Raw genomic sequence first — 21,977 nt, forward strand, 5'->3', positions numbered from 1 at the left:
CAACCACAAGTGTAGTACATGATTAAAACGGTCAACAACTGCAAATCTTCACATTTTTATGGATTGCCTTTCTTGAACAGGAAGAATCTATCTTACATTACAATAGGATAAAAAGCAAAATACTGCTTTGGAAACAGGTCACTCTGTTACTGAAGGGGTCAGAAAGCAATAAAGAAAAAAATCGACTTCCTACAGGTATGAAAAAAAGAACAAAAGAATTGGACTCCAAGATTTAGCAAATTTTAGCCAAAGTGCAGGGAGCAGTCCCATAGAGAGGCAGATAGGGAGGCCATACTTGAGCAAAATCACAATGAGTCAAATTCAGATGGCACAAGACTTGGGTTGTGGGAATGTCATCAGGCATTGGCAGGATAACAAAATGATGCCAGTGATAAACTACCATTCCACACTGCGTCAGCCAGCCTTGTGTTAGTGCATCATAAGCCACACTGGGGTTTTCCAGAGGTAAATCCTGACATTTTGTAATGCCTTTTGCAATGTCAGGATATTATGGATGAAACAAAGGCATTTTTCACAAGTTCACCTTATAGCATATTTGTTGAAGTTGTTTTTTTGACAGGGCACAGTTTAGGTGAATCGAGTTGCATGGGGGGGGGGGGGGGGGGCGCAAAACTCTGCTTAAGATGATTTTGTGAGCAGATTTCCTGGGATTGTGTTCCTGGAGCTTTTGCTGCATTACCAATAACAACTCTCATTCTCAATTACCTGAATAGCTGTTTCAACATGTGAGAGAGAGGGAGAAGAAAGAGATAAAGATTCCTTTGATTTTAGGTGCTATATCAAAACAAAGCACTCGCTTCAGCGGGTTGAACATTTCAGGTCTGGTATAATCTTGTTTCCTAACTTAAGAAAACACACACAAATAAAGCTGTGACACCTACTAACAAACATGGTACAGTATCAATCGGCCTCTTGTTACATGATCTCTTTGCTTTCTTTTAGTCTCTTTGTCTCTTGATCCTCTCGCCATTCCAACCACCCGTATCAAATACAAATCTCCCTCAAGACTATCAAGTAGATAAGACTGTGTTCTGGATATAGGCATCTTCACACATTCAAACAATGCAACGTCTTTGTTCAATCTAACTTGATGCACAAAACAGTACAGCTGATAAATGTCGCCCTGTTGGCACTTGCTGCTTCCTATCCTGAACCAACCTGGTTTCCGACCCTCATTTCACAGACCTCACTGTCAAGAATAGCAAATCTCGCCCTCTAGGGGATACTCTAGTACACAAGTACCAATTGTCATTGGAAATAAAACACACGTCTCCTGATAGGGCTGCGAATGCTGTCTCTAATATACTGCCATCTCCTGCCCACTGAAAACTGCGCAATCACTCCGAGCCTGTTGTTTGAAAGATACATACAACCCCATTGTCATCACCTTTTTGCATCTCTAGGATCTGGTTGATCATGGAAAGAACACTTGTGGGGACATGCAAGGTAAATCTTTGAAATGCGACACATTCTGCTTCAAAATAATAACAACACGGGAAACAGAGCTCTGTAAGCGCTACTTAAACAGGGAGAATTACTGCTGCTTAAAAAAACTACACATTTGAATAAACATCAACAGCTATAGACTACATGATATAGTAGATAGCTTCTTACTTGTACAGATTTCAGTTGAGATAAATTGGATAAGATTTTTGTTTTGAAAAGGCTGAATTTAAGGTGACATTCTACAGAAAACTGCCTCTGAGAACCATCGCAACGTTTTGCAGTTCCCACTCTGGAAAGGACCACTGGGTCATACTCTCAGCTCTTGTGCGCTAGGATGCATTCAGCTTTCTGAAGTTGTGCAGCAGCATATTCAATCAGCCGTTAATTGTCTGTGCAGTTTGTGTGGTAAGTGATTTGACGAGAGGTGCCATCAAAGAGAAATGATTTCCTATCCCACATTCCCTCCCCTCACATGTAAGCAATTGGATTCCAATCCGGGACAGGGACAGAATAAAAATCAATCATTCTCAAATCTTAGCAGCTCAGAAACCCAATTCTGGAACAGTGCCATTAGTTTGGTTGAGATCAGCAAATTCAGCACCTACCAAAGATTGAACTTTAAACTTTGAACCTCCCTGTTCTGTAACGGCACAATACCACACCATGTGGTGCATCTAGCTGCCAAGTTACTCAGGATTCAAATGCAACTTTAAAAGAAATGCATTAACTCTTTCTCAGTTTTTTTCTTTCCCTACATTCTGCCCTTCAAGCTTCTAAACACCCCCTTGCTTAATAAAAGAAAGCAAAGAGTCATACATATAAAAAGGTAGCAATGAAGAAAAGTGTTAGAGACACAGATTAAGCCAACCTCTGATTTTAGGCTTTTCTTCTTCCCATTCACCAGTAGAATACAGGAAAGCTATTCAAATCCCGATTCACACTATTGAGAAAAACCTATACCGCACCATACAGTTATCTACGTGAATTACCCTACACATTACCATACCATTGTATCACATGTTGGACACTCTACATGGCATCTCAAAATATCTTGTTTAAAATTAAGTTTTACTTACACACACTAGCTTGTGAAAACAGCTCAAGGTTAGTTTCAACAGAGTTGGATTTTCTCCAAGTTGGAGTTCCAAAATGTTTGAATACTGAGGCAGAAAATAACAGCATGAAGTGTTTAAATCAACCTGTTCAGACACGTGGCTGGTGTGAGCTGAACTCAATAGCTTCTGGTCCAGAGGTTGGGACACTACCACTGAGACTCAGGAGGTATTAACCTACTGCACTGATTGCTTGGGAGTACCAGGCAGTCTCCCATTAAGAACTAACCAAACGCATGTCCTTAACTTCTAAAATCAGATGAGGTCAGGCACGTTCAGAGTAGGATGGTTATAGGTACATTCATTCTTGGCAGTGGTGAGATGTGAATACACACTCTTACAGAAATAAGAAACATGTACATTTAAAATACAAGAACTCATCAGAATCAGTTGAACTAAAAATATTTCATTACGCTTACATAATAACAATAATGGGATGATGATAATGTTGAACCTGTTAGTAGGATGTTAATTGTACTGTTAGGATACACTAGGGAATGGAATGGTTTAATTAAGTATTTAGAGCACATATAAGGGGAGACTGCTGGTTCAGCGGGTAAGGAGCAGACTTATATAATGCTCCACCCTGTAAATAAACCTATAAACAAGTATTAGCATTTAATTTCATTCTTGAACTGGCTTGGGACCAGATAAACAGAACATTTGATAATACTGAATTGTAACTAAATTAATGTACACTAGTTGTGCGAGTTAATGCCTAATCATTCAGCAGGAATGACTCTTCCCTCTTCATGAATATCTGGGTAAATGTTCTGAAAACAGCTGCACTTTTCGTGAAATTTCCAATGCAGATCATAGAAGGTAGTGGCGTGTGACAAGTAACCCAGTTCAATATAAATGTTAAAAGGTAGGGGATCTTGTGCTGCAGTGGTGGTGTCCCAACTCTGATCCAGGAAGCCTGGGATCAAGTCCCACCTGTTGCAGAGGCATGTAATAACATCTTTGAACAGGTTGCTTAGAAAATATCTAAAAGTTAAAGGTGATTGGTGGCACATGTAGAATAGGGGTTGAGTTAGCTCGGTTGGCTGGCCTGTAACGCAAAGTGACATCAAAAACATGAGTTCAATTCCAAACACCACTAGTTGGGTCTCTTTAATGATAAAGCAAGACCAAACGAACAGAGGGCTAGGCAATGCTGACTTTACATGTAGAATCCATCAGGTGATCACTAAATATATTAATCAGGAAGGTGATGGTTCTTTCTGTAATTAAGCACCAGGTATTAATCAGAAGCATATTGTTGACCAGAAATAGTGTGTCATTCTGGTCACCTAACATTACTGCCCTTGAACACATACAGAGGCCGCAAAGGTCATTCAAGGTTATGATTAGATGATTCCCTACAATGTGGAAACAGGCCCATCGGCTCAACAGGTCCACATCGACCCTCCGAAGAGCAACTCACCCAGACCCATTCCCTACCCTATATTTACCTCTGACTGACGCACCTAACATTATGGGCAATTTATCACGGCCAATTCACCTAACCTGCACATCTTTGGACTGTGGGAGGAAACTGGAGCACCTGGAGGAAAACCACGCAGACATGGGGAGAATGTGCAAACTCCACACAGTCAGTCACCCGAAACGGGAATTGAACTCCCTGGTGCAGTGAGGCAGCAGTGCTAACCACTGAGCCACTGTGCTGCCCCTGTTTTGGACTACATAGATTATGTCAGTGACTACAGTTCAAAAGATACTTCAGAGGCCATGAAGCACTTTGGTTAGCCTGATGTTTGTGCAAAGCGCTATACAAATGTATGCCCTTCTTCTGTTGAAAGGTTGCAGAGTTTGATTTCTTGGGGTAAGTGAGAGATTTTGATGTGAACTCATTTCACAAAATCACAACACAAAAGGCTAGGTGGCCCTTTGCACAGCCTGTAATACTTCTTTGAAGTTAGGTTCACTCCTTGATTCTTGCCCCAAAAATATATTTCAAGTATTTGTCTTATTTGCATTGAAATCTTCAGCTGAACTTGTCTTCACTAAGCCAGAGGGAATTCACAAGGACTGATTCCAGGCAAAATGTCCACTGTGGTAATGGGCTCAAACAAACATTAAAAATTAGTTAAAAAAGTATGAAAAGCAACCTGGTAGAACTTCTCTTATCAAAAGAGAGCATAACCCTGGCAATAGTTTTACCAAAGGTTGGTCAGTGAAGCAGAAGGAAGAAATGGGCACAAGTTCTAACTAGGCAGGTTTCTGCTGAGAGAGCTAGGATTGGGTAATATGAAAGAAAGGGGAAGATTTCAGGATGAATTTCACAGAAACATTTGGGTTTGTTGGATATGGGGCCACAAAGTAAAAATTGTATTCTTATTTTCTCTTCCGAAGATACAGACTTAGAAAATCACCTGATCTCACTGAAAAACATGCCGCTTTATTCAAGGATACATTTTCTGGACATAAACAGCAAATATTCAGATACAGGTCAATATCATTTTATTTATAAATTATCAAACTAGATTCATTCAGCAGACTGACCTACAGTACCATTTTAAAACAAAAATTGCTTACCTTTCCCATTTTTAGTACTTTGAGTCTAAACCACACGTTTTTTAAAAAAAAAATCAATCTTCGATTCCTAGTGTTTCACCTCAACTCAAAAATGGCCCAAAGTGCTTCACGTAGAATTTAAATATGACATTTAATTTATTACTCATTTACCCATTACCCTTGTTGACATCAGGTAAAATACATCAGGTTCCATGGTACACCAACAACACTCAGCTGTGTGATGACTGTCAGAGCCCTCCATTGTCCCACCACTCCCCAGGCTTAAATGTAACGATGAACCAAAGCTTCCTCCAACTAAATATTGATAACACTGAAGCAATGGTGTTCGGCTCCTTCCACAAACTCTATTCATTGGCCCCACCGATGGGAACCATCTGAAGCAGAATCAATTCAATCACAAACTAGGTACCATCCTTACCCATCTGATGAGCTACGAACCACGTAATCCAGGCTATCACCAAGACTGCATATGTCACCTCTGCAACATTACCTCACTCCCAACCTGGTCTCAGCTCATCTGCTGCTGAAACTCTGCTCATCTTTAATCCATTACCCCTCTGTTTGATGACCTACACTGTCTTTTAAAATCCTTGTTTTTGTTTTGTTTTCTAGTCCCACCATGGCCATGGCCTTGCCCTTCCCCATCTTTGTAAGCTCTCCCAGCTCTACAACCTTCTGGTACTTGCACGCCTTCAGTTCTGGCCTCTTCTGCATCCTCAATTTTAACCTGGGATTTAATTATCACCAGAGGCTTTACCTTCAGCTAGCTTCCAGCCAAACTCAGAACTTCCCTCCCAAAAGTTTTCATCCCCCTCTCTCTCTCTTCCTTTAAAGTGCTCCTAAAGCCTGTCTTTTGTGATATTCCCTTCTTCAGTCATCAAGACCATTACTCTTGCAAGCCTTGGAAAGTTACATAATGTTCAAAGCTCTACATAAATGCAAGCTTTTGTTGTTAAACACAATCACTTAGAAAGGAAAACACTGCAGACAAAGCCCACATTCATCAACTTACTCAAAATGAACTTTTCTCCCAGCCACTGACATCTGCCATGCTGAATACATCAATAATTTGTTAGGGTTTAATACGAGTGCCCAGAAGGTTACACGATTGGGAAGGACATTCAGCCAGGCACCAGTTCTGTCCCGATATCAGTACTGATGCTTCCAGAAGGGGCTGCAATGGACCATGACACAGACAGTGTAAAACCCCTGTTGATCTTTCCCATTCACTAAGCCTAGGTGCTGTGGCAAACCAGATTGGTTAATCCAGCACAAACAACATGGTGGGACACAGCCACTATATTATATATCTGATCCATTGTGATTGTACAAAACACACCACATGTAGATGTTGATATCCTAGTTTTCAAACAGAAACAGGCAGCAGAAAACAAAAGCTTTCAACAGGATCTTCTGCTTCAGTCATAGCTAATCCTCACTGTACACGGTACACCATGTAGAATTAATAGAAATGAGATTTGGTCAATTTTTGACAGCTAGTAGAAACCAAAGACATTTTAAATTGGACTTTAAAAGATTGGTTGCTGTCCCAATCACATTTTGGTTGGACTCTCTTCTCTACCTCAAAACAAATTCCTCCTCCTCCTTCCAACAGCAACATTGCCCTGTCCCCCCTTCCTCAAAATGTCATTATTCTTAGCGAACTTTGAGAAGATTTGTAGTTCAGGTTGAGGTTCTGGTGTAGGTTTGCTCACTGAGCTGGAAGGTTCATTTTCAGACATTTCGTCGCCATACCAGGTAACACCTTAAGTGAGCCTCCGAATAAAATTCTTCAGTCGGAGGATCACTGAAGATGTTACCTAGTATGGTGTCGAAACGTCTGAAAACGAACTTTCCAGCTCAGCGAGCAAACCTACGTCCATGTCATTGTTCTCGTGTGAAGCAAGACACTGATGCCAGGAATGATGCTTGAGCATGACAAATATCAAACCCAAACCCAATTATGTCTGTATCTCATATCCACATTCATTGACGAAAGGTCATTAGATGTTATTATCCAGTTCCATTGTTTACGTTAATATTTTAGAGCTAATGTTTAACTTGGTGGAAAATATAAGTTTCAAAAAAGTAAGGCAATTAAAATGCTGGACTTCGGTAATTGCCAGGACTCCTCATAGCAGTGGGTGTTCAAGAAGTTCCACGTGTACTTATAAGGTCAGAGATAGATGTGAGCACTGAACAATGGACCACCCATTTATGCAGCTCTTGATGGTGTCGAGATGTCAATCACAATTTCAATGAAAGAAGCCAAATAGTTAGCAATGCTGACGAACAGCATTATGGACAATATATATTAACTACATGAGTTACAGAATCAAAGATTTGTGTTGAAGGTAAGATAGTTAGATTTCTGTCTGCAACCTCCAAAACATGCCACATTGTCATGGAAATAGCCTGTGGAATTACAAAGTTCTTTTGCTTCATTTGAGCTTGTTCTTCCCCTCCCAAACAGCAGACAGGTACAGACTGGTATCAGCTGTACTCATTAACTCAAGGGAGCAAAGGAACATAAAAGTTAATCAGGCCTGTACCTAAAGCAGACAAAAATACTATGTCCTTCAGAGTGTGTAATACAGGTGGGGCCACAAGCTATGCTACAGGACACATGGTTTGAAGAGCTGGGAAAGAAGCTGCAAGATTTACCTAACTTGAAGCTAAAGAAAGTTACGGTGGTCGTCGTTGTGAAAGGCAGTGAACTTTGTGGCACAAGCTTGGAATAGGTAGTTCTAGCAGGAACTAAATATCAGCTGTAGGAGTATAGAAGACCGTTCGGAACCAGAGGTGCTCCTAATGCTTAAATTCTCAAACAAAGCAGTGAATCCCATGCTAAAACTGAAAAGTCCACTGTTGAGATCTTTAAATTCCACACATTGATTTCTCCTCTGTATTTGAGCTATTCTTCAAAGTGACTTCCAGAAGTCTGTGGTCCACCTTTGGTTTGTTCTCAAGCCATGAATACACCTTCAATATTTGCAAAATATGAAAATTCTTTTGCAGTGTTATGGGAGGGGAGTGAGTGTCAAACTGTATAGTTTATAACTAGGCTAAGACACATGTTGTTAGTATTGCTTGCATTTTTACATATAAAGCCTCAATCTGTTTAAAATCATGAAATCTTGTGGCATACATTTCAAATAACCAAATTTCTGTTTAAACATTAAGAGCCCCTTCCAGGGTCATAATAGATACCAAATGTCAAATCCCTTCCTTCAACAATCAATGATAACCCCAACTTTATCTCAGCCTGACCAGTGAAAGCAGGGGAGAGTTTGTATTAAGGGTTTGACATATTTTCCACTCCACATGACTATCGAGAACACAGTACAGCACTGATATCTTTTTTTGTAAATTATTCTTTCATAGAATGTGGTTAGACCATTTATTGCCCATCCCTAACTGCCCTTAAATGGAGTGACTTGCTAGCCATTTAAAGCAGTTTAGAGTCAATCACATTGCTCTGGGTTAGGGGTTCCATGTAGCCCAGATGCAGATTAATGTCCTACCCCAAAAGACATTAGTGAACCAGATAGATTTATATAAAAGTCGATTCATTATCAAGATTACTGAAACTAGCTTTCAATTCCAGACATATTAATTGATGTAGATTCTAACCAGCTTGGGATATATTTATCTTGGTCCCCAGGTCATTAGTGTGTACCTCCGAGTCACTAGATTAGTGACATCACTACAGTGCCACCACCTCTGCAAACTCTAAAAGTTCTCAGCTACCTCAGCAAATTCAGAATCATAGACTTGGTTTACAAAACATTTCTGGTTTAAATCAGGTGTGTTAAATACAGAGGTTGGCCAAAGTGAAGACCACTAACATAACAGTCATAAATATGGGCCAAATGCTGGCAAATGGGACATGTTTAAATGCTACTCCTTTTAGTACCAGGGACTAAAACCAATCAAATGTACCATGGTTAAGAATTAACAGCTTTACTGCAAGATGGGCTAGATTATAACCATTAAAATGAATTCAAACAAACAAAATATAGGTGTCCTCAAGTCATGGAGTGATTTTGTGACTCTCAGATATCACAGAAGGTAGTCAGTGAAACTGCAGACAGAATGCAGCATGAAACTTGCTGGCCATGCAAAGCAAGGCAGGCCATTATGATACAAGGCTGGACTAAAAAATTAATTCCTCTGTCACCTCAAAATTAACTGGAATAAATATTGTAAGCTTTGACTGGAATATTCTTGCCAAGGAGCTGTAGGGCAGCTGTGCTCTGTATGTTGTGATTAGTATCACTTTCACCTCAGAGCAGAGGTTGTCAGTTTAAGTTGCACTCCAGAACCAGAGGACAAAATATCAGGTGACATTCCATCGCAGGCGTCGGGGTCTGCTGCACCTTCTGAAGTTGCACTTTTCCACAAGAACTGTTAAATCAACATCCTGTCTGGCCTTCCAGGTGGATGTGTAAAAACAAAAATCCCAAATTCCTATAGTGACCACAGAAAGGGAGCTTCCGCGTGGCCAGGTCAATATTTACTCAACCCAACCTCTACTCCCGGCACCTTCCCCTGCAACCGCAAGAAATGCAAAACTTGCACCCACACCTCCCCCCTTACTTCCCTCCAAGGCCCCAAGGGATACTTCCATATCCGCCAGAAAATCACCTGCACCTCCACACACATCATCATTTACTGCATCCGCTGCACCCGATGTGGCCTCCTCTATATTGGGGAGACAGGCCGCCTACTTGCGGAACGTTGCAGAGAACACCTCTGGGACACCCGCACCAACCAACCCAACCACCCCGTGGCTCAACACTTCAACTCCCCTCCCACTCCACCAAGGACATGCAGGTCCTTGGACTCCTCCATCGCCAGACCATAGCAACACGACAGCTGGAGGAAGAGCGCCTCATCTTCCGCCTAGGAACCCTCCAACCACAAGGGATGAACTCAGATTTCTCCAGTTTCCTCATTTCCCCTCCCCCCACCTTGTCTCAGTCCCAACCCTTTAACTTAGCACCACCTTCCTAACCTGCAATCTTCTTCCTGATCTCTCCGCCCCCACCTCCACTCCGGCCTATCACCCTCACCTTAACCTCCTTCCACCTATCGCATTTCCAACGCCCCTCCCCCAAGTCCTTCCTCCCTACCTTTTATATTAGCCCGCTCAGCACACTTTCCTCATTCCTGAAGAAGGGCTCATGCCCGAAACGTTGATTCTCCTGCTCCTTGGATGCTGCCTGACCTGCTGCGCTTTTCCAGCAACACATATTCAGCTCTGATCTCCAGCATCTGCAGTCCTCACTTTCTCCTGGTCAATATTTATCCCTAATTGACATCTCAAAAAAAGGGATTCTCTGTTCATTATCACATTGCTGTAGTGAAAGCTTGCCATACACATAATAAAGTTACTACAGTACCACATTTCCTACACTACAACACTGACTCCGCTTCAAGAGCATTTCAACTGCTACAAAGTCCTTTGGAATGTCTGGTGATTGTGAAAGGCACTAGACAAGTGGAAGCCGTCTTTCTTTCTGTTGCACATTCAGCCAGCCTTCAACTCTGGTTGTACTGGACAAGGTGACATTCAGGAACATTGAACACAAGTATAACAAAAGAAAATGCTGGAAACCCTCATCAGGTCAAGCAATAAATGTGCAGAGATAAAGTAGACATTTCAGGGTTAACACTTTAGGATGTGATGACCTTTCACCAGAACAACCAGTTCAAAAAGGCCACTGACCTAAGCATTAATTTTATGTTTCCCTCTACACAAAAGCTGCCTGACCTTGACTGCTTCCAACATTTAAAAAATATTGTTTCAGGCTTCCAGCAGCTTCTGCATGTTAATATTCCATCGCTGCTCCCCTCCCACCCTGAAATGCAACAGAGTCATAGAGTCATAAAGCATGGAAACAGACACTTTGGTTTAACCAGTCCATGCCAATCATGTTTCCAAACTAAACTAGTGCCACCTGCCTGTGCTTGGCCCATATCCCTCCAAACTTTTCCTATTCATTTACTGATCTGAATGAATCTTAAAACATTCTAACTGTACCTGCATTCACCTCTTTCTCTGGCAGTTCATTCCACACATGAACCACTCCATGTTAAAAAAAAGCTGCTCATGATATCCTTTTTAAATCTTTCTCCTCACCTTAAAAAATAAGCTCCCTAGTTTTCACCTCAATAAGGTCACCCCTCAACCTCTTACGTTCCACTGAAAATCATACCAGCCTTTCTAGTGTATTTTTATATCTCAATCCCTCCATTCCCAGCAACATCCTGGTAAATCTTTTCTGAACCCTTCCTATAACAGAGCGACCAGAACTGCACAGTCTTCCAGCAATGCACCCTGGGATTCATACCAAATAAACCTTCCAGAATCCAAGTTAGGGAGATCCCAGAGCCCAGATCCCAGATCTGGAATAACCATATAACATCAAGCAGCACTGCTTACGTAGACTGTATGTGTAGTGAGTTCTCAAACAGTATACTGTCCTGGGTCAAGTTGTTCTAAAGTTAGCCCTGCATAATGTCAGTCAGCCTTTGTTAAGGGAAAATTCAAGTTACAAGATATGAAATGACCATATCAAAAGGATTTTCTATTGCAAGTGATCAGTACTGCTTGTGTAAAGTTTTCCACAAGTTCATAACATAAAAATATTGCTAAAAATGGCAAAAATCAGAGGGAACATTCACAAGTGTAGATATTTTCTGCTGTAAAATGCCTGTCACCCAAAATCAGCACAATTCCAAAATTTCAAGATATTTTTCTAACCAACCTGTTCAAGGATGTTATTACACACTGCTGGAGTGGGTGGGACTTGAACTTGGGCCTCTCAGTCCAAGGGTAGGGGCACTACTACTGTACTATCAGAGCCCCTTCCAAAATATTGTTTTTTTTTTATCTTTATTCCCTCCATCTGCTCTACTCATCTCCTCATCAACTCCTACCTTATTTCAAAGTCAACCCATTGAGCAGGCATTTACAAAAGCATCCAATATTGTCCATCAAACTTCCAGAACTCCGAATATATTTATTCAGTGGTTATGGTGGTAAACTGGCTAACAGCTGTTGTTCTGCCCAAGATGCAAGAATCTGACCTTCTCTCCAAACAATCCTATTCTATCAAGCTTGTCACCTTAGTTGTGAAATTCAGAAAAACACTATTCAAGAATTGGACAACAGTGAATACTCCATGTCAAGCTAATGTGGAGGATTGTCAGCAGGATTCCATTTGCAGTCCTCTTGTCTTATGGCAGAAGAATGCAGGACCAGGTCTCACTTTAGAGATTCGCATCTTTTATACAAAAGCAAAATCCACGGATTCTGGAAACTGTAAAAGTATCTAAAGTACTCAGCAGGTCAGACAGCATGTCATTTCCTGTAGTTTTTAAATATTCCTTCCTATTTCTTATCCATGGTGCCTTTGCAGAACATACAAATATGGGACAGCTACAGGTTTTCATGTACTATTGGCTTGTGTTCACTGAAAACTGGATCAAAGGCCACCCACAGCAAGACTTAGGACCCAAACAGATTTCGTCACACCAAAGAATTTGCTCACCGTCAAATTTATTTTTAAATCTGACTTTGCAGCAACACAAAAGCAAGAAATTTTCTTAATATTGAAGGTGTCATCAACAGATGTCATCACATGATAGCTTACCTTTGTGTTGGCACAGTTTTACAAATGTAAAATGAGAAACAAAATTTCTTGTGGTGCCTGAGACACAAAGGCTATAATAAATGAAGGGACCTCACTTAATAAAAAAAGTGTGTGTTTCTATCCATCCATTGGGTATACAATAATTACACATATGACTTGTAGTTCTATTATAAAGTTCAGTACTCCAATGGCTGTTTCATAGCCACAAAATGTACAAGACACCTGAAGGATTAAAGACTGATGGTTTCCAAACAGGGCTAGAGATAATAGGCCATTTTGCTGTGATCAATTATAACTCCACAATACGTATCAAGTATTTCCACTAATCAAGTATTGATCACTGGTACTGGTGTCATAACTAGTTTCAGTGTTCATGAGCTAGGAGTGTGCTGGATTTATTCAGGGTTTCTCGGTTTTAGAATGACTGATGCTGCCACACCTGCTGAGTTTCTCCAGCAACTTCTGTTTTTACTTCAAACCACGTTTCCTGATTTTATTGCTCACAGTCAGCCATTCAGGCTAATGGGTTACTTGCACAGGCTTCACTGCTGTTGGTGACATTTAAAACAGAGAACTAGCAACTCAAGCACAGCAAGGGTGCTCAAAAAAATTAAATGGAAGGATGTTTTCCAAAAAAGCCAAAAAAAAACTGGATGTTGGAAATCAGAAGCAAAAACAGAAACTGCTTGTAAAACTCAGGTATGCCAGTATCTGTAGATAGAAAGCAGAGGACATTTCTCAAGTTATTTTATCTTTTGTTAAAAGCAGTGGGAGTCAATGGTATAGTGGTAACATCATTAGACTAATACTCCAATAGGCTCGTGCTCTGGTTTGAATCTCACCATGGCAGATGGAGAAATTTGAATTCAATAAAAAGAATCTGGAATTTAAAAACTAATCTAATATTGACCAAATACCATTAGAGATTTGCTGTCCCAAAGGGAAGGAAATCTGGCATCCTCACCTGGTCTGCCCTACATGTGACTCCAGCCCCACACCACCCTTAAGTGCCCTCCGAACAGACCAAAGCAACTAAGATCAAGAGGCAATTAAGGCCATGTAATAAATGCTGATGCAGCAATGATCACATCCCATTAAACAATTGCAAAGATATCCTTTTATGATTGCAAATGTGTATTTTTGACAATTTCTAGTTGATATTTAGCATAATCTGCTGAAAAACTTAAAAGCAAACCTTCATGAGAGGTTTCCCCATCACACAAAGCAACACCTGCTGTTCATTGTCCTCTAAAACAGAGGAAAGGACAAGTTCCAGAGGACAGGGTCACCCTTGCTGACAGGGGTTTAAGTAAGGAAAGGGGTGGAGGGCAAAGCAGCCGTGGTAACTGGCTCATTCCGATGGTTGTGGTAGCTCTCCCCGCCCCTCTCTCACATGACCCTCCACAGCAACCAGCCTCTGGTTGTGAAGGAGCCCACGATTCACTTCCGGGGTTAGCAGTGTCGAAGGCGAGCAGCTGCGAATAAGTAAAGCAAGGGTCTTCCTCCCTCCACACCCACCTCGGCCCTGACAGAGCACCCTCCAGGGCCGGGCCCGGGGTTGGGAAGAACGAAGGAAGGATTCCCTCTTGGGAGCTGGCCTGGCAAAGCCGCGCCGGCGAAGGCTAGGCCGCACCGGGGCCACTCTCCCGGCAATCAGTGGGACTGAAGGTGACCTTCACCCGCCGGGGAGGAGGAGGAGAAAGTAGGGGGCGAGGGGGTAAACACAGCCAACCCTTCCCTCCAGGGGAGAGCCGGAGTCGTTGGGGAGGAAGGGCAGGGGAAGAGAAGAGAGTCTGTGCAACCCCCGATCCCAGTACTGTGCTGGCATTTTAGTTTTACTGCTGCAACTTCCCCTGCAAACCCCCCACTTTCAGCCTCTAATCTGCCAGTTTTTAGCCTGCACCAAGCCCTCTCGTCTGGCCCGCTCCCTCTACCATGAGCCGGTGACTTTGCTACATTCACACACAAATGGATACATGTGGCAACATCAAAGGCTCCCGCGGCCGCCGCGTGGCTACATTGCGGGGCCGGATTGCAACATTGTAGCAAGAAGCTGCCACCAGCTACACAGGACACGGATTGCGAGGGAAGATAGTGGCGAGATTACCACTACTACACCCACCCTCAAAGATTAACTACCAAAAGGAGTATGAAACCCATTCACTACCTGCATTTCAATTGCTTACAGCCCACACTAAACTCTCACATTAAAAGTGGCAGTGAAGAGCAGGCTAAAAAAATCTTATGTAATTATAAATTGGGAACATCCATCTGCAATGAGATTTCATTCAATGTTTCCTCTCACCTTCTCCAAACCATGTTCCCTTTACAACCCACCCAGTGCTTCTCCATTCACTCTTCCCCCACACCCCCAACCCTTATTCATTCTCCCCCACCCCCCAACCTTATTCACTCTCCCCCACCCCCCAACCTTATTCACTCTCCCCATGGGGTTATTTTGACCTTTACTCACCACAGTCACACGCCTCACTTCCAATGTCATTTTCCAACTCTTTGCTTTCTCTGGTGTCGACAGCCACCGGCGAGGTCTCGTCCGTTTTGCTCACCATCGCTCCTGCTCAGCGTTTGCCCCCCTTCTCCACTTTGCCGAAAGCAGGTTAAGCGATTCTGTCAGAAGCTGAAAGCTCGGCACGGACGGAAAGAAAGAAGGACGGAGCCGGCTCTTCTGCTGCTAACACACGTGGTGTAATTTTTTTTATCTCTCTGAGCTCAATAACCTCCAGCAACCTCCGACCCTTTCCATTCGTCTTAGTGGGAGGCGACTGGCTATAATACGGCTGGCGATACGCGCCCAAAATACAGACACACTCCTCGATCTTGCCTCTTTTCGAAATTCTAACTCACAGGCACTCCTTCAAGAACCACGGCGCTATATCTCGCTGTCAAATAATTCATTTCATACACAAAACAGTATAGAATTTTATTTTTTACCAATAGAGAAATTAGCTGACAACTTCTCTCAAAGCACGGTCTAGGTGCTATGAGGTGATTTCTCTGATTCTTTTAAACAACACTGTGGGTACACGTCAAAACAAATGATCCCCCAAAGTTTTCGAATACCAGTGTGCACAGTCTACAACTGTATTTCAGAGTTGAAAAATGTGTTGCTGGAAAAGCGCAGCAGGTCAGGCAGCATCCAAGGAGCAGGGGAATCGATGTTTTGGGCATAAGCCTTTCTTTCAGAGTTCCTGTGATTATGCAATAATCTTTTAATCTCCAACCATGCTGAATGCCCCCCTACAACCCACCCTCCCATCCTGGCACTTTCCCCTGCCACTGCAGGAACTGTAAAGCCTGCACCCACACCTCCTCCCTCACCTCTATCCAAGGCCCTAAAGGAGCCTTCCACATCCATCAAAGTTTTACTTGCACATCCACTAATATCATTTATTGTATCCGTTGCTCCCGATGCGGTCTCCTCTACATTGGGGAGACTGGGCGCCTCCTAGCAGAGCGCTTTAGGGAACATCTCCGGGATACCCGCACCAATCAACCACACCGCCCCGTGGCCCAACATTTCAACTCCCCCTCCCACTCTGCCGAGGAAATGGAGGTCCTGGGCCTCCTTCACTGCCGTTCTCTCACCACCAGACGCCTGGAGGAAGAACGCCTCATCTTCCGCCTCGGAACACTTCAACCCCAGGGCATCAATGTGGACTTCAACAGTTTCCACATTTCCCCTTCCCCCACCTCACCCTAGTTCCAAACTTCCAGCTCAGCACTGTCCCCATGATTTGTCCGGACTTGTCCTACCTGCCTATCTCCTTTTCCACCTATCCACTCCACCCTCTCCTCCCTGACCTATAACCTTCATCCCCTCCCCCACTCACCCATTGTACTCTATGCTACTTTCTCCCCACCCCCACCCCCACCCTCCTCTAGCTTATCTCTCCACGCTCCAGGCTCTCTGCCTTTATTCCTGATGAAGGGGTTTTTCCCAAAACGTCGATTTCGCTGCTCCTTGGATGCTGCCTGAACTGCTGTGCTCTTCCAGCACCACTAATCCAGAACCATGCTGAATGCATCTGGTATTCAGAAAAAAAAACTTATTTCCAACTTTTAGATTCCCTACAGCATGGAACAGGCCCTTCAGCCCAACAAGTCCACACCAACCCTCCGAAGAGTAAACCACCCAGTCCCATTTCCCTCTGACTAATGTGCCTAACACTATGGGCAATTTAGCATGGCCAATTCACCTGGCCTGCACATCTTTGGATTGTGCGAGGAAACTGGAGCACCCAGACCCAGGGAAAACATACAAACTCCACACAGCCAATTGCCCAAGGCTGGAATTGAACCTGATGCTGTGAGGCAGCAGTGCTAACCACTGAGCCAACATGCCACTCTTTGAAGGTATAGATCCCTGAATGTAACAGTTCCTATAATACCAAAGGAGAGGGAAACAAGTTTAAAATTTATTTTTAAAGTTACGCTGAACGGTCTCGTCTGCTACCTGTTCAATAAAAAGGCAGTGAGGGGATTGAACAGTCAATGGCAAATCAAAATGTGCAATTAACTGCTCATTACAAAAATAAAGTTTTTGAACCAAACTGCAATTGATTTTTCACTTCACAAAAATATTTTCAACATGAGGTATTGCCACCCAAGAGCTAATTCAGATTGATAAGCATCCAGGGAATGGGTCATTGAGACTTGAAGAAGGGTTTGTTTCAGTGGTGGGGTTTCCCTCCTTGCCACCTGAAGAATTAGTGGCAGCTGCGTGCCACTAGAACTGATCTCCCAAAATCTGTTAATCCTTCTAGGGAACCCCCTGCTGTTAAAATTTCTCTCATCAGTCTCAATATTAACATTGGGTGGGAAATGGCCTTCCAATTGTCAATGATTAGCCACTTAAGGGCCTCAAATATGACAAGAGAGTGTGGTTATTCCACCATATAGTTACAGAGAGGTCAGCACAATGGGAACATCATCCCGGGATTGTTTCAAACCCATGATTTTGGATACTAGAACCATAGATCCCTATAGTGCGGAATCAGGCCATTCAGTCCATCAGTCTACACTGACATTCTAAAGAGCATTCCACCCAGACCTATCCCATTCCTGTAACCCTGCATGTCCCATGACCAATCCACCTAGCCTGCACAACTCTGTACACTATGGACAATTTAGCATGGCCAAGCCATCTAACCTGCACATCTTCAGACTGTGGGAGGAAACCAGAGCACCCAGCAGAAATCCACGCAGACTCAGAGAACATATAAACTCCACACGGATAGTTGTCCGAGGGCAGAATTGAACCCAGGTCCTTGGTGCTGTGAGGCAGCAGTGCCACTGAACCCCACTGTGCTGCCCTAACTGGCAGCAGAGCTTTTTTATAAACTGAAAAAAATGAAAGATGTCCAGGAACATATTAGAAGTAGTGAAATCTGGTAGTAACAAAAGCACAGATGAGAGTTTCAGTAGTTTCAGGGAAGCTAAGGCAGGGACAGAACAAGCAGTGTTTCAGAGTAGGCAGTTTTGACAGTGGTTCAGATATGTAGGCAAAAACTTATCTCAGGTCAATTAGAGTGCCAAGGTTGAAAATAATTTGGTTGAACCTCAGAAAGTCACAGTATGAGCAGTCCTCAGTGCTGACCACTGTGTTGTAAGAGATTGTCTGCACTGTTGCTCACTATATGGTAGGAGAAAGTGAGGACTGCAGATGCTGGAGATCAGAGTCGAGAATGTGGTGCTGGAAAAGCACAGCAGGTCAGGCAGCATCCGAGGAGCAGAAGAATCGATATTTCGGGCATAAGTCCTTCATCCAGAAGGGTTTAATATAAGCTTCACTATCGGGTAAGCCAGCATTGTCTGTTAGGGAAGGGATTGACAGGGCTTGCTCGGTCTAGTATGGTACAGGAAAGCTACCTGATACTCTAATAAGAAGAAGATCCTGTATTAAACAGCATGGAATTTATTGCACGTAAATACAAGTAACTCTGATATGATAGGCATTTTTACAGAGACTATGAGGAGGACCTGGATGGTTAATCTCACTCTTTCAAGCTGTACTCCATCTGTGTCTGTTTGACATCATCATTGTTAGTGGTGCTTGAAACATGCCTCAAATTTAACCCTTTCTGTCCCTTGCACCCTTACACAATAGTGATCACAGAGTGAGATGCTGTCGTGACTAGGGAATGGATGTTGCAAGGGGGAGCAAAGATAATTGCTTTTGTCTTCCCAATACCGATTTTTAATCAGCAAGGGAACCAAAGGTTATGGGATAAAGACAGGAGAGAGGAGTTGAGGGTTATCAGATCAGCCACAATCCCTTTGAATGGTGGAGCTGACTCAATGTTGTGACTGGCTTGCTTCTGCTCCGACATCTTATGCTCTTGTATTTACTGGGAAAATATTTCTGGACATTAAGTACTGGACATTGGACGAACATCCTGAAAAATGAGAGGCAGCATGGAAGCTGTGGTGATGAGGTGGAACTGGATATCACCAACACACTCAAGGAACCTGTCAATTATTTTCTGATAATGCTGTCAAGGATCAGCATGTGAGAACATACATGGGCATGAGGGTGGGATCTTTGTGGAACCCCTGAGAAAATACTGAAGGAGCAAGAAGACAGACCACTGCAAGAGATTGGATGGTATACTGGCTCGACAACATTTGAAACTGGTGAAAGTGGTCCCATCTCCCTGAACACCAGGAGAGAGTGATGGATAAGGGTGGTGTTGTCAACAATGACAAAGACTGCTGACAGGTTGGAAAAGATGAAAAGGGCTAGCCAATTGATCAACAGAAGCAACACACTTTTAAGAATAACCACTAGGCACCAAGTCGCATAGTTGATGATTCAGAAAGCAGGGTTATGGGCAAGCCCATGAATCAATGCCTTTGTTCGTTGATACCTTTAAGTTAAAATCAATACCCTGTAGGTATGGAGCAGAAGCCAAGATAAACTATGAAACAGCTGGAAGAGCAGTTTGATTTCAACCAGAGCTGACCTATACAGTCTTGTCATTCACCTCTGGGATCCCTGAGAAACCACCCACAATCAGTCAACCTTGGACAAGCCTTGTCAAGGAATACTGTTCCATTTAAATCAAAAGTATTCTTCATTGTTCCTAATTGAAGCTCAATGGTTCAGAGCTACAGGACCTATAGAAATATCAGGACATTCTCCTGCAAAATGTGATTTTTTTTCTCTCAAATGGTTGCTATTGATTGAAACGTGCACACTGCTGCATTAAAGCTTCTATTACTCAAATTTAGCCTGATACGTTACTGTCAATTAGCTAGCTAGTTTTATATGTGTGGTATTTCATTTTTACATTATATAAAGTGACTATGTGAAGTTTGGGACATATCAGATGTAAAAGCACCCAATGTATAACACCAAATGGATTGCAAATCATAATAATGGATAGTAAAGCACAGTTGTGCTCTCATACTCAAACATGTGAAAAATGGCACCCTATCCTATGTACTGTGCAAAGATGCTGCATCGTCTACAAAGTTCAAAGTACAGTTTTATAGTGTGTGGATATTACTGTTCAGTTTCAGCAAATTCATCTCTGAGGTGGCCCACATCAGATTTAATATATTGAAATTTACAGATAATGATTTGAAGAAAATGAATACTTCAAACAGTTTCATTGGAAAGGTGCTGACATTCTGATAATCAGATATTTGTATATGTTGACTAATGTTACCATTTATCTGGTTTTGAACTGGATATGCTGGTTTTTGAACAGGTTTTGCCAAGAACGCCTTAACGCACACCCAAGGTGTGTCTTTTATATGTATTAAAGTCCATTTTCTGCTGTATCAGAGAATTTGGAAGGAGTAACAGGAATGCAGAGTACTGGGCTGATGGTAAGATTCTTGGTAGTGTAGCTGAGCAGAGAAGTCTCGGTGTCCAAGTACAAAGATCCTTCAAAGTTGCCACCCAGGTTGATAGGGTTGTTAAGAAGGCATATGATGTGTGAGCTTTTATTGATAGAGGGATTGAGTTTCGGAACCATGAAGTCATGCTGCTGCTGTACAAAACTCTGGTGTGGCCACACTTGGGGTATTGCGTACAGTTCTGGTCACCACATTATAGGAAGGATGTGGAAGCTTTGGAAAAGGTTCAGAGGAGATTTACTAGGCTGTTGCCTGGTATGGTCTTATGAGGAAAGACTGAGGGACTTGAGGCTGTTTTTGTTAGAGAGAAGAAGGTTGAGAGTTAACTTAATTGAGACATATAAGATAATCAGACAAGGTGGACAGTGAGAGCCTTTTTCCTCAGGTGACAATGGCTAGCACAAGGAGACATGGCTTTAAATTGAGGGGTGATAGATATAGGTCAGATGTCAGAGGTAGTTTCTTTACTCAGAGAGTAGTAGGGGTATGGAACGCACTGCTTGCAACAGTAGTAGACTCACTAACATTAAGGGCATTTAAATGGTCATTAGATAGGCATATGGATGAGAATGGAACAGTGGAGATTAGATGGGCTTCAGATTGATTCCAGAGGTTGGTGCAACATTGAGGGCCAAAGGGCCTGTACTGCACTGTAATGTTCTGTATTCTATGGTGAGTGCTATGTATTTGGTGTCATGCCTTACATATGACCACAGTTTGGATCTAACCTGCAGGCTTTAGAAGAAGACACTTCAAGATGGAAGGGGTCTCTTTCCAAAGTTTTCAATTCAAAAGTCTAGTTCTGAATTTAATATAATATTTTAAATAAAGAAAATAGCTTTATTTATGTGGTGTTCCAGTTTGACATTATAGAAAATAATAATGTGAGGTTTGGGATATATCATATATAAAAGCACCCAGTGGTCACATGGTGTGTGTGGGGACAGTTTTTCTACAGGGTGGCCTGCAGCTGTTACAGCACCTAAGACAAGGTCAACCTTAGTTTTCCAATGAGTGGTCAACTCCATGCAGTTAAACCGCACCCTAACCCTATGAATCTTGCACCTTTAACAGACCTTAAGCAGTCCTTAATGAGCTTGATCAGCTAGTTGTCATGTACAGGCGAGCAGCCTGCTGTGCCTCTCTCCCCCTCTAACCCACCTCTGTGAAAATATTCTGCAGAGACACAGTGGAGTTAGGGAATTGCTATGCCAGCTGATAGTGCAATTCTTGAAAACCAACCTTCCTCCATTTCTGGCACCAGCAGTGCCTAAACACGAGGCCCAGGTGAGTCATATTGTCCAACATCCAAAAT

At 42.6% G+C, this 21,977-nt stretch overlaps 1 protein-coding gene across 3 annotated transcripts in view; it reads right to left on the reverse strand.

The window, feature by feature from the left end:
- Nucleotides 1–15,545, reverse strand: part of LOC122563959 (CLUH binding protein of NUMT mRNA a) — a 119,740-nt gene extending 104,195 nt beyond the window's left edge. Inside the window, exon 1 of one of the 3 annotated variants that reach the window (XM_043718310.2) lies at nt 15,252–15,545. In XM_043718310.2, coding sequence (XP_043574245.1) covers nt 15,252–15,348 — 97 coding nt within the window. In that variant the 5' untranslated portion in view covers nt 15,349–15,545. Of the gene's footprint in view, nt 1–1,635; nt 1,756–13,973; nt 14,110–15,251 lie in introns of those variants that run through there. The other 2 variants (XM_043718311.2, XM_087977290.1) reach the window with 2 other exon arrangements.
- Nucleotides 15,546–21,977: the final 6,432 nt, after the last annotated feature.

Source organism: Chiloscyllium plagiosum, unplaced genomic scaffold, assembly GCF_037043375.1.
Source record: "Chiloscyllium plagiosum isolate Xiang-an unplaced genomic scaffold, Cpla_swu_hap1 HiC_scaffold_31, whole genome shotgun sequence".
In the NCBI taxonomy this organism is placed as follows: Eukaryota; Metazoa; Chordata; class Chondrichthyes; order Orectolobiformes; family Hemiscylliidae; genus Chiloscyllium; species Chiloscyllium plagiosum.